At 41.9% G+C, this 12,956-nt stretch overlaps 1 protein-coding gene across 3 annotated transcripts in view; it reads right to left on the reverse strand.

Annotated features, from left to right (window-relative positions):
- dock11 (dedicator of cytokinesis 11) overlaps positions 1–12,956 on the reverse strand; it is a 112,508-nt gene that overhangs the window by 79,307 nt on the left and 20,245 nt on the right. For all 3 annotated transcript variants that reach the window (XM_014206851.3, XM_014206849.3, XM_082977476.1), the window contains exons 6-8: positions 11,954–12,049; positions 8,952–9,086; positions 7,441–7,621 (exon numbers count right to left, since the gene is read on the reverse strand). In XM_014206851.3, coding sequence (XP_014062326.3) covers positions 7,441–7,621; positions 8,952–9,086; positions 11,954–12,049 — 412 coding nt within the window. The remainder of the gene's footprint in view (positions 1–7,440; positions 7,622–8,951; positions 9,087–11,953; positions 12,050–12,956) is intronic.

The raw sequence follows: 12,956 nt of genomic DNA on the forward strand, positions 1-12,956 counted from the left end.
CAGGATAACGAGATCCATTGACACCAATTACCGTGGAACATGAACCAATTGTACTTCATTATCTATGGATGTTATATTTCATCATCATTCTTTATCAGACACTGTTTCTATGGTCCAATGTACCACTTTTCCAGACCATTTTCAGATTTGACATTACTGTACACTCACCGGCCACTTTATTAGGTACACCTATCTAGTACTGGGTAGGACTCCCATTTGCCTACACAACAGCCTGAATTATTCATGGTGTTGTACGTTAAGAGATGCCCTTCTGCACACCACTGTTTTAAACGGCCTTTCTGTTAGCTTGAATACGTCTGGACATTCTGCTCTGACCTCTCTCATTATCAACAAGGTGTTTTTGCCCACAGAACTGCCGCTCACTGAATGTGTTTTTTTTAATCGCACCATTCTCTGTAAACTCTAGAGACTGAAGTCAGGGCAGCTGTTTCTGAGATGCTGGAACCACCATGTGTGGCACCAACAATCATACCACGGTCAAAGTTGCTTAGATTACGCATCTTGCCCGTTCTAATGTTTGGTCGAACAACATCTAAAGCTCTCTACTCTATATACTCTATATATTGAGTTGCAGGCATCCACATGATTCGCTGTTCGAAGGAGCAGGCTATTTGCGTTAACATGCAGGTGTAACTAATAAAGTGGTCGGTGAGTGTTTGTATGCAGGCCCTTGTAATTGCTTTTCCAATACTGCCAACTCGTTACTGATGATTGATTTCACATTGTGGTACGAGTATATAGTGAAATGAGTGGTATCCACCTACAACAACATAGTGATAACATTGGAGCCGGCAGGTGATCCAGGTCACAATAGAGGTCAAGCAGTGGGAGGAGGAAGATGTGGTGGTCAAAGGAATGGCAGGAGACAAGCACCCCTTCTGAGAGGTGGTCGTGGGCCTCGTTTGAGAGATGTGGGGAAACGTGGTAGAGAACAAGGCCACGGACCAAGACAGCGGCAGCAACAGCAAAGAGTGTCCAATGAAATCGGAGCAATCGTTGTAGACCATGTCGTAAATCATGGCATGACAATGACTGAGGCAGCTACAATGATTCAACCAAACCTCAGAAAATCAACCGTGGCCTCAATCATCAGAACTTTCCGCAATGAGAACCGGTAAGTCTTCAGCATGCACTAAACATTAGGCTACTCTCAATTGTCAAATGACTGTACAGTGGTTCGTTATTTAAAAGTTGCAGCGTACTGTAGCACAGCTTGCGTGGTGCCGCAGAATTCTATGGTACGTTATTTAAGTGCCAACCACTGGTACCATTAATGCTAGTTAGTGCTAGTTTGACCACCAGAGGGCATCTTTGAGAAGTATTTGATAACCTTCAAAAGTGGCTGTACTAGAGAATTTAAAACCTTTTTTTGTAAGAACATAGTATATGGGACTGATTTTAAGACATTTTGCTTAATTAATTTGCTTAATATTATGGTGTTTCTATTCCAAGAAAAACTAAAAACCCTCTGGGTTTCCATTAGGATGGAACGGAAAATATGGCGCTGTACAACGTGACGGTCGGGAGTAGGCTACAGTACAGGACTATTTAGCTAAAGAATCCCTGTGTTTTGCGGGCATGCGGGAGACCGGGATTCCATTTCCCAATGGGGAGGAAGGAGTATACTTGTAAATAAGAATTTGTTCTTAACTGACTTGCCTAGTTAAATAAAGGTTACACTAAGAGCATAATATTTCTACACCATAATTGTAGTCTAACCAATACCCAAACAGAGATTCAGTCAAAATAAAAATCTCATTGCTTTATCAAGACCAGTCCCCATGCTTGTCTCAGAGCAGCGTGAAACTGTGCTAAAATAGTTGTATGCTATTGCTTCAAATCCTATTGCTTCTAACTTAAATATGCTCTTTAAATAAAAAATACCTACACCACTTTTAACAGCACATTAATCAACACTAGTGAGACTCATGTCGCCTATGGTAGGACTACAGTATATCGAAAAATATGACGTGACTCTCCAACAATAATTACATACAGAGGACTGGAGGATTCTAAATTAAAGCCAAAAGCCGTCTCACGGGTCTCCCGGTGGCGGCCTGCACGGGTATCTGTTGCAACGCATTTTGCATTGCGATGCGGTGACTTAGACAGCTGCTCCATTGGCGAGCCCCCATCCACAAAGTACCAAAATACAGAAAGGTGTTGGTAAAAGTATAGTTGAAGTCGGAAGTTTACATACACCTTAGCCAAATAAATTTAAACTCAGTTTTTCACAATTCCTGACATATAATCCAAGTAAAAATTGATTTATTTCAGCTTTAATTTCTTTCATCACATTCCCAGTGGGTCAGAAGTTTAAATACACTCAATTAGTATTCGGTAGCATTGCCTTTAAATTGTTTAACTTGGGTCAAACGTTTTGGGTAGCCTTCCACAAGCTTCCCACAATAAGTTGGGTGAATTTTGGCCCATTCCTCCTGACAGAGCTGGTGTAACTGAGTCAGGTTTGTAGGCCTCCTTGCTCGCACAAGCTTTTTCGGTTCTGCCCAAACATTTTCGATAGAATTGAGGTCAGGGCTTTGTGATGGCCACTCCAATACCTTGACTTTGTTGTCTTTAAGCCACAACTTTGGAAGTATGCTTAGGATCATTGTCCATTTGGAAGACCCATTTGCGACCAAGCTTTAACTTCCTGACTGATGTCTTGAGATGTTGCTTCAATATATCCACATAATTTGTTTGTTTCCTGCTGTTTCTCCAGCATCTCAACAAGGTCCTTTGCTGTTGTTCTGCGACTGATTTGCACTTTTCGCACCAAAGTACGTTCATCTCTAGGAGACAGAACGCGTCTCCTTCCTGAGCGTTATGATGTCTGCGTGGTCCCATGGTGTTTATACTTGCGTACTATTGTTTGTACATATGTACATATGAACATGGTACCTTCAGGCGTTTGGAAATTGCTCCCAAGGATGAACCAGACTGCACAAAGTAGATGTCCTAACCGACTTGCCAAAACTATAGTTTGTTAACAAGAAATTTGTGGAGTGGTTGAAAAAGTATTGACACAGCCGGATAAAAAACGTACCCGATTTAATCTGGTTACTACTCCTGCCCAGTAACTAGAATATGCATATAATTATTGGCTTTGGATAGAAAACACCCTAAAGTTTCTAAAACTGTTTGAATGGTGTCTGTGAGTATAACAGAACTCATATGGCAGGCCAAAGCCTGAGAAGATTTCATGCAGGAAGTGGCCTGTCTGAGAAGTAGTGTTTCATCTTGGCTCTTTTTATTGAAGACTGAGGATCTGTGCAATAACGTGACACTTCCTACGGCTCCCATAGGCTCTCAGAGCCCGGGAAAAAGCTGAACGATATCGAGGCAGGCTCTGGCTGAAACACTTTATCGCTTTTGGCAAGTGGTCGCTCAGAGTACTATGGGCTTAGGCGCGTGCCCGAGGCGACCGAATGCTTTCTTTTCTTTTGTCTATTTAGAATTGCGCCATGCTCGCCCCCCTTATTTACCCTTTCGGATAGTGTCTTGAACGCACGAACAAAACGCCGCTGTTTGGATATAACGATGGATTATTTTGGACCAAACCAACATTTGTTATTGAAGTAGAAGTCCTGGGAGTGCATTCTGACGAAGACTGCAAAGGTAATAACATTTTTCTTATAGTAAATCTGACTTTGATGAGTGCTAAACTTGCTGGGTGTCTAAAAAGCTAGCCCTGTGATGCCGGGCTATCTACTGAGAATATTGCAAAATGTGCTTTCACCGAAAAGCTATTTTAAAATCGGACATATTGAGTGCATAGAGGAGTTCTGTATCTATAATTCTTAAAATAATTGTTATGCTTTTTGTGCTTCATGTGAGCGGGATTATATGCGTGCAGCGTTGAACAAACTGGGTGTCCGTGATCTATGTCTCTTGCGCGGTGGGGGCTAGCTGCGGGGTGCTGACGGCGGGACCGCTGACATTCTAATGTTTTGCTTTCGTTGTAAAGCCTTTTTGAAATCGGACAGTGTGGTTAGATTAACGAGAGTCTTATCTTTAAAATGGTGTAAAATAGTCATATTTTTGAAAAATTGAAGGTTTTGCATTTCTAAGGTATTTGAATAATGCGCCACGGGATTACACTGGCTGTTGAGCCCATAGAGGTTAAAGACTATCAGAAAGAATTTTGGTACTTATTTATTTTGATCCAAAGCCATGAATGAGTGAGTCACTCAGCTTTATGTAGGTGCCGCTATATCACCGTGCCATCAACTTGATAATATATAATGATATTTTGGAGGTTATTTTGTTTCCAAAAAAACAAAAGTGTGCGATTGTAATCTGAATAAAGGTCAAAATAATATTTGTAAAGGCCAAAACATTTATTTCTGTTTAAAGAGGGTGAGAAATGCTGGGCCAATTGTGCCGCCCTATGGGACTCCCAATCACGGTCGGATGTGATACATAATACATTTTGTGGTATTATTTGTTGTCTTTTCTGGTGGATTAAACTGAAATTGCAACCAATCACGGCCGGTTGTGATACAGCCAACCTAACTTCGAAATACATTTGACGATAGAATTCTCTCCCTACCCTGCTTCTAGGCAAGTCTATTGTCCAGCTACCTGCTAATAGCCATAATGGCGCTGTACAATGTGACCGTGTGTGTTTGAAAGAGTATTTTCCACTAAGCAACAATTTGTTTACCTTCATTAGACAACTTTGTTCCAATATTTCTGCAATTCAGTGATGTTTATTCTCATAGTAATTTGTTATGGGGCCATAACTAAATAAACATTGGCATTTTGAAAGAGTATTTTTATCATTATTTTATTGACGAAAGCATAAAGATGCCATTATTAGTTACATTGTTTTAGTTTTAACGTGCAGACTGGCACTAAGAACAGAACAGCGGGAACGTTTCCCTAGTCAGCGCCATTATTAGTGCAATGCCCATGGAAGTGTTGCTTTGTGCTACCCAGTGGGGTAGCCCAGTGCCCCCCTTCCTCCTCCTCCCTTCCCCATGGGCTAGGTCCGTCCCGTGCCCCCTGCCCTCGTGCCTTGAACCTCACGCGCTTTCAGTGGATACAGCTGGAGAACTATATATATATATTGTCCTGCTAATAACAGGGTTAATAATATATCAGTGAGAATATCTAAATGAATAAGAATAATTTTAAATTAATAAGAATAATAAGAATAAACGCTTTGTTTAAAAAATAACAATATTTTGGAGATCATTTTGTTTTCAGATAACATCAAATGAGCAAGAAAAAGGTCATTCTTGAACATGGGGTGAGACATTGTTACTAATTTGTAAATAAAGCCATCTTTTATTTAGAATTGTGTTTCTTTAGAGGGAGAGAAACCAAAATCCTGCAGTCATCTCATGGGTCTCCCAGTCGAGGCCGGCACAGGTATTAAACCAGCATCTGTAGCAACACGGCTTGCACTGCGATTCAGTGTCTTAGACTGCCGCACCACTAAGGCGCTGTACAACGTGACCGGTCGGGAGTGGGCTACATTACAAAATAATCCTAACAAAATAAATAATAAAAACCTTAGTGTAACAACAGTTTTAGTAAGTAATACTGAAGTTGTGCACAATTATCAGATCCTATTTAGGTTTATGTCGCCCATTCATTGTCAGTTAGAGACACAGTAGGACCCGAAAGAATAATCAGTGCTCTAACTCCCCCTTGTGGTGGTCTGGAGCAATGAAGTGGTGACGCAGGGTACCGTACTAAATTACCTCTAAGTACTGCAGCATAATCGCAAAACTTTTAGTGGGGCAACCACTGTATACTGCATGCCGATGTGTACCACAGAGTAGGTGATGTGACTAAATCGGCTCTTACTGTCATTTTCCCTGCAGAATTGAGACTAGGCCAAATATGGGAGGCAGAGGCAAAATTCTGACAGACCAACAAGAGCGGGGGGTGTGGTCAATTTGGTTCGGGCCAGAAATGATATTCGCCTTACAGAAATTCGGCAGCACATCTTGGACACTGACGACATGTTCAACAATGTGGAAGCCATACGTTTGCCGACTATTGCGCGCATGCTGAAAAGGCACCAGGTGTCTCTAAAACAGCTATACCGTGTGCCTTTTGAAAGAAATGCAGACAGAGTGAAGCAACTGAGGACTGAGTATGTTCAGGTATGTTCAGTTTCAAGATGCCTGTTGTGAAAAATTCCCCCAGAATTCTACATCATTGTAATCAGTAATTCTCTTTCCAAAACGTCTTTTTAGAGGGTGATGGAGCTGGATGCTGACGAAAACCATCACAAATTCCTCTTCTTGGATGAGGCAGGCTTCAACCTGGCCAAGACAAGGAGGAGAGGTCGGAATTTCATTGGCCAACGGGAAACCATCCAAGTACCTGGACAACATCACCAAGTGTGCGGCTATATCGGAAGATGGTGTGGTGGGACGCAGACCTCCTATTGGATCATATAATGCAGCTCTCCTTGTAACCTTCCTTGATGAGCTAAATCAGGTCTGTAGAGCTGATGGCGTGACCTATGTCATTGTGTGGGATAATGTCAGGTTCCACCATGATCAAATGGTGCAAGCATGGTTTCAGGCCCATCCACAATTTACCACCCTGTACTTACCCCCATACTCTCCTTCCCTTAACATGATTGAGGATTTTTTCTCCACATGGAGGTGGAAGGAATATGATAGGCGCCTTCACGAACAAGCCACCCTTCTCCAGGCCATGGATGACGCATGCAATGATTCGCCATGCCCGAAGATTCTTCCCAAGATGTTTGGCTAATGAAAACATCCATTGTGATGTGGCTGAGAACCTGTGGCCAAATCCACAAGACAGGGTTGATAGAAGTACAGTAATCAATCCTTTGGTTTGCTTTTTACAGTAAGCCAGGTGAGGAATACTGCAGTTGACGTTTTACTGTAGTTTTTTTCTTTTTTGTAGCTAATTATTTTTGCTTTGATTCAAAGAAACCTATGTTGTGATTTTATTGTATTTCATCAATACATTTCAGATTTTGTTCAATGATTCCACTGTGTCTGTAGTATTCTCTCTACTAGTCCTTTTACAGTGATTTATTTACGTGTAGTACCATCATGAAACAATTTTGTACTACAATATTTAATGATTGTACGAACAACTACACAGTATCTTGTGTGTGGGTGATCTAAATGAATGTTCCTATGGTATTTCATGATAAATTAATTATTTGAACCAATGATTCTGCAAGTGCAAGGTTTCTTTAAAGATATGAATGCACAATGCAATGTTTTGAACATTGGACAGCCTGTGTTACAAGTGATGACCGTTTTGAGTTTTGCGTCTAGAGTTTTGAAAAATGACCACAAGGTTCTGAAATTAGTGCCAAAGTGATTGTAAAAAACTGTAAGATGTTGAACTGCAGGTCTAGGAGAGTACAGCACACAGTGTGTGTGTGTGTGTGTGTGTCCAGTCCATCCTCACCCAGGGCACAGTCTAGGCTGTCTCCTCCATTCCTCCTGTCTCCTCCCTCAGTGCTGCTCTGCAGGGCCTGTTTCAGGGTGACCACCCACTCCTCCATCTCTGCCTCGCTGTCCGCAGACAGGAAATGGCTGTAGCGCTCCTGCATCTTCAGCTCAAAGCCGTTCCGGCGCATCTTAGGACACTGGGGGGGGGGGGGGACAGGGAACAGAGGGTTGGTTGGAGTCATTTAGTAACATCATCTTTAAGCAGTTCCAACCAATCTTAGGGCACCTGGGGTGAAAATATAGACGTTTGGTTGGAGTCATTTAAACATTGTGGCTCAAAGCTCAAAGCTGTTACGGCGCATCTTAGGGCGCTGGGGAGGAGAGAAAGAGAACAGGTCCGGTGGGATCAGCATATAACCTAATAACACTCGGCCCAACACTCAAACGTGCTAGTGAGTAGACAGCTAATATTTACATTTCAAGTTTAGCCAACTTGGATCTAATTGCTAGCTAGATAACGAGGCAGAGCAGTAGAATTGTTATGAACACACCCTTCTGTCTGTCTCCAACTGTTGAAACGGCATGCTAGCCTGTCCACTTTGTTCTATCAATACCTTATTTCTCAGAATGAGAACGAGTTGCCAATTCCCTATATTGTGTTTTATGCTTATTGCACATTTATAAAACACAGACTAGACAGCTAGTATAACAGTCTTGGTTAAAATGCTGCTAGGTACAGATTTAGGCCTAAATGTTTATTAGCAACTAATCCCACTGGGCACAGACGTCATTTCAACGTGTAGTTTGGTTTACAATTGGTGGAGTTGTCAACTAACGTGAAATCAACAAAAAATGTCACCATATTGGATTTAGGTTAAAAGTTGGGTGAAAAAAAGACTAAATTCCCTTACGTTGATGACTTTTGCAAATCCAATCAGTTTTCCAAGTCGATCCAACGTCATCAAATTGAATTCTTTGTTGAAATGACGTGGAAACAACGACGATTCAACCAGTTTTTTCCCTTTGGGCTGTTGTGTTAAAAGCCGAATTCTGAGTGTGCTGCTGCTATTTCTGCCTCTTTAGAGTCCAGAGATTGATTACCTATTAATTGTATTAGCATACAATGATCTATTTGATTATCACAGACTTCCTGCCATGGCTGGCAGAAGGTAAGTCTACTGTCTAGGACAGACAAGACAATATATTTAGATTTGTCTGTCTCCATAAAGCCCAGAGCGGATGATGTGCCTCTGTAAGCAAATGGTCAATCTATTCCCGGGGCACATTAGGAACAAACATTAACCATATACAAAGATATACTGTACTGTATTATTCACAACAACCACACGACGTCAATGATTTTCAAGTCAAGGTGAAATAAGGGACCGTATTCAATGAGCATCTCAAAGTAGCTGATCTAAGATCAGTTCCCCCGTCCATTTAATCTAATTGTGATCTAAAAGACCAAACTGATCATAGATCAGCACTCCTACTCAGAGACTCTTTGTGAATAAGGGCCCAGGTCACCTGAATGACGTCTATACAGGAGTCCAGGTAGATGGATCCTTTGGTGTCCTTGCAGTTCTTCTCATCCTTGTAGGAGTTGAGGATGTAGGAGCCGTCTGGCAGCTGGGACAGGTAGAAATACCTCCTCTTAAACACCTGATAATCAGAAGAAGGGTTCCAATTCAAAATCATCCAATAGCCACGCCGCTTTTATTTCTAATAGTGTCCACCTGCTGTACAGTTTAGTGGATGTGTGGATACAAAGGTAGATAAGGCTGGTGATCAAACGTATTGTTGTGGCACTCAAATATAGTTGTAGATACTTTTTTTGATTAGCTGAGTCAGGTAGGGCCCTATCAAATCCGCGATGCGGAGAACGCGGACGGAATCACGGAATCCAGACATTAAAACGGAATTCAACAATATTCAAAAATGCATTTAATTTATTCGAAAATGAATTAGCTCAGGATTATCATAAAACAGCTCTGGATTATTATAAAACATGAACAAAATGCATCACTGATTCTTATTTTCCTTCTTTCTTTATTTCTGAAGAGGCAACGTGGGAATGGTCCTGTCTGTTTGTGCGTGTTTGTTTGTCTACCACTTTGTGTAGCCGTTAGCGATGATGCTAATGATAACCGTCTTACGGTAGATGGAAAGGCTTTCCCAAAAAACATCTAAATTAAAATGTTAACGACAAAGTAGCCTATGCCTACCTGCATAATGATATTATGATTATTTGGTGATTTGTGATTAGCAAACTCTACAATCAGAAACAGAGCTAAGCAAACACGTCTCTTGCTGGTGCACACCTGAATTAAAGGTTATGTAAACCCCAAAATAAAAATGCACTCGGAGTCCTCAAGTGGTCTCCTGATGTGGTTTAAGCATTGTTATGGACTCAAAACATCCAATTGTGTTGTTTTTATATTTAAAAAAATGATTTTGAGAGCGAAAACCTGAAAAAAATTGGGAAAAACTGAAACCTGGGAAAACAAAACGGAAGAAAATGAATATTTATATATAACTGATTTTATAGGGCCCTAATCAGGTATGTTAGTGCTGAACAAAAGCCTGCACAGTCCTTTTGTGGTACATGATCTACGTCATTTCTTGTACATCTACAGTGCATTCGGAAAGAATTCAGACCCCTTGACTTTTTACACATTTTATTTCGTTACAGCCTTATTCTAAAATGGATTAAAAAAATGTTTTCCTCATACCCCATAATGACAAAGCAAGACAGGTTTTTAGACATTTTTGCAAATAAAAAAATATCACATTTACATAAGTATTCAGACCCTTTGAAGCATTTTTGGCAGCGATTACAGCCTTGAGTCTTCTTGGGTATGACGCTACAAGCTTGGCACACCTGTATTAGGGGTGTTTCTCCCATCCCTCTCTGCAAATCCTCTCAAGCTCTGTCAGGTTGGATGGGGAGCGTCGCTGCACAGCTATTTTCAGGTCCCTCCAGAGATGTTCAATCGGGTTCAAGTCTGGGCTCTGGCTGGGCCATTCAAGGACATTCAGAGACTTGTCCCGAAGCCACTCCTGCGTTGTCTTGGCTGTGTGCTTAGGGTCATTTTCCTGTTGGAAGGTGAACTTTCGCCCCAGTCTGAGGTCCTGAACACTCTGGAGAAGGTTTTCATTAAGGATCACTCTGATCTTTGCTCTATTCATCTTTCCCTAGTTCCTGACTAGTCTCCCAGTCCCTGCCGCTGAAAAACATCCCCACAGCATGATGCTACCATCACTATGCTTCACTGTAGGGATGGTGCCAAAGAGTTCACTCTTGGTTTCATCAGACCAGAGAATCTTGTTTCTCATCGTCTGAGAGTCCTTTAGGTGCCTTTTGGCAAACTCCAAGCGGGCTGTCATGTGTCTTTTACTGAGGAGTGGCTTCCGTCTTCCGGCCACTCTACCATAAAGGCCTGATTGGTGGAGTGCTGCAGAGATGATTGTCCTTCTGGAAGGTTCTCCCATCTCCACAGAAGAACTGTCAGAGTGACCATCAGGTTCTTGGTCACCTCCCTGACCAAGGCCCCTCTCCCCCGATTGCTCAGTTTGGCCGGGCGGCCAGCTCTAGGAAGTCTGGGTGGTTCCAAACTTCTTTAATTTAAGAATGATGGAGGCCACTGAGTTCTTGGGGACCTTCAATGCTGCAGAAATGTTTTGGTACCCTTCCCCAGATCTGTGCCTTGACACCAGGTCTCTCTTGAAAAATAGATTTTATCTCAATGACAAAAACCTGTATAGGTTAAATAAGGTTAAATTAAAGAAAATCATACAAAAATCCAATCAATTGAATTTACCACAGGTGGACTCCAATCAAGTTGTAGAAACATCTCAAGGATGATCAATGGAAACAGGTGTCACGCCCTGGCCATAGAGAGGGTTTTGTTCTCCATTTTGGTTAGGCCAGGGTGTGACTGGGGTGGGCGTTCTATGTTCCTTTTTCTATGTTTTTGTATTTCTTTGCTTTGGGCCGAGTATGGTTCCAAATCAGAGGCAGCTGTCTATCGTTGTCTCTGATTAGGAATCATACTTAGGCAGCCTTTTCCCACTTGTGCTTTGTGGGATCTTGTGTTTGTGTAACTGCATGTGAGCAGCCCAGAACGTCACGCTTTGTTTTCGTCTGTATTGTTTTGGTGAGTTTCATATTTATTAAACATGTGGAACTCTAAGTACGCTGCGCCTTGGTCTACTCCTTTAGACGATCGTGACAACAGGATGCACCTGAGCTCAATTTCGAGTCTCATACCAAAGAGTCGGAATACTTACATAAATAAGGTGTTTTTGTTTTTTATTTTTAATAAATGTGGAAATATTTCAAAAACCTGTTTTCGCTTTGTCATTATGTGGTATTGTATGTAGATTGATGAGATTTTTTATTTTTTTTATCAAATTAAGAATAAGGCTTTAACGTACATTTTTGGGGAAAAAGTCAAGGGGTCTGAGTACTTTCCGAATGCACTGTATAGTCAGTAGACAAGGATGGTGGGTGAGCTGTTCTGACTCACCCTCATGGAGACAGACAGGCTGCTGTTGATGTTGGCTTTCTGCAGCCAGCCCTGCTTCATGATACCCCCTCTCTGAGAGCACAGAGATGACGAGTCCTGGTCACACACACACACCACACACACACACACACACACACACACACACACACACACACACACACACACACACAAACACACACACACAGGAAGGAGAGATAGTATTGATAATGGGTATGGATATGCAATCAATAGGCTAATACACACACATCACACACACCCACAGACAAACACACAGATACATGTTTGCACAGATACACAGACAAACACACACCCACGCAATCACACAAACAGAAATAATAACCACACATTCACAAAGAAAATAACAGTTGTCACTGAGTCTAACACACACACACAATGTGCCGAGATATACATCATTCATACAGATATGGAGAGAATTTCTCTGCTTCCCATGAATGGGTCGGTGTCATTTAACCCATTTAATCACAACCATCACTTCACCAACTCAACTAATTTGCAGTGAAAATCTCCATGAGACCATTTATCCCAACATTAATATCCATAACAAGGACATTGCCACTCAAAGGACAGACACTTACAAACACAGTAAATATGTATCCCAATCCAATACCTAATCCTCTTACTGCTGTTGGGATATACAGAGAAACCACATGTATACAGAGAAATGCCATACTGAAGCTATCTCACACACACACACACACACACACACACACACACACACACACACACACACACACACACACACACACACACACACACACACACACACACACACACACACACACACACACAGCTCAGTTAACAAATTGAAGTGGCACTATCCTTTGCGCTCGTCTGATCGTAAGTACGCCTCTCTCTAGCTCTGTCCTGTAATCCAATTGGCTGAGGTCTCTCCTCTGTCCTCCCTCAACACTCCCACCCTTCCCATGCTCTGAGTGGTGCTCTGAGAACCCCCTTCATTCCTCTATCCACCCCTCTTACTATA

Source organism: Salmo salar, chromosome 07, assembly GCF_965601325.2.
Source record: "Salmo salar chromosome 07, fSalSal1, whole genome shotgun sequence".
Taxonomy (NCBI): Eukaryota; Metazoa; Chordata; class Actinopteri; order Salmoniformes; family Salmonidae; genus Salmo; species Salmo salar.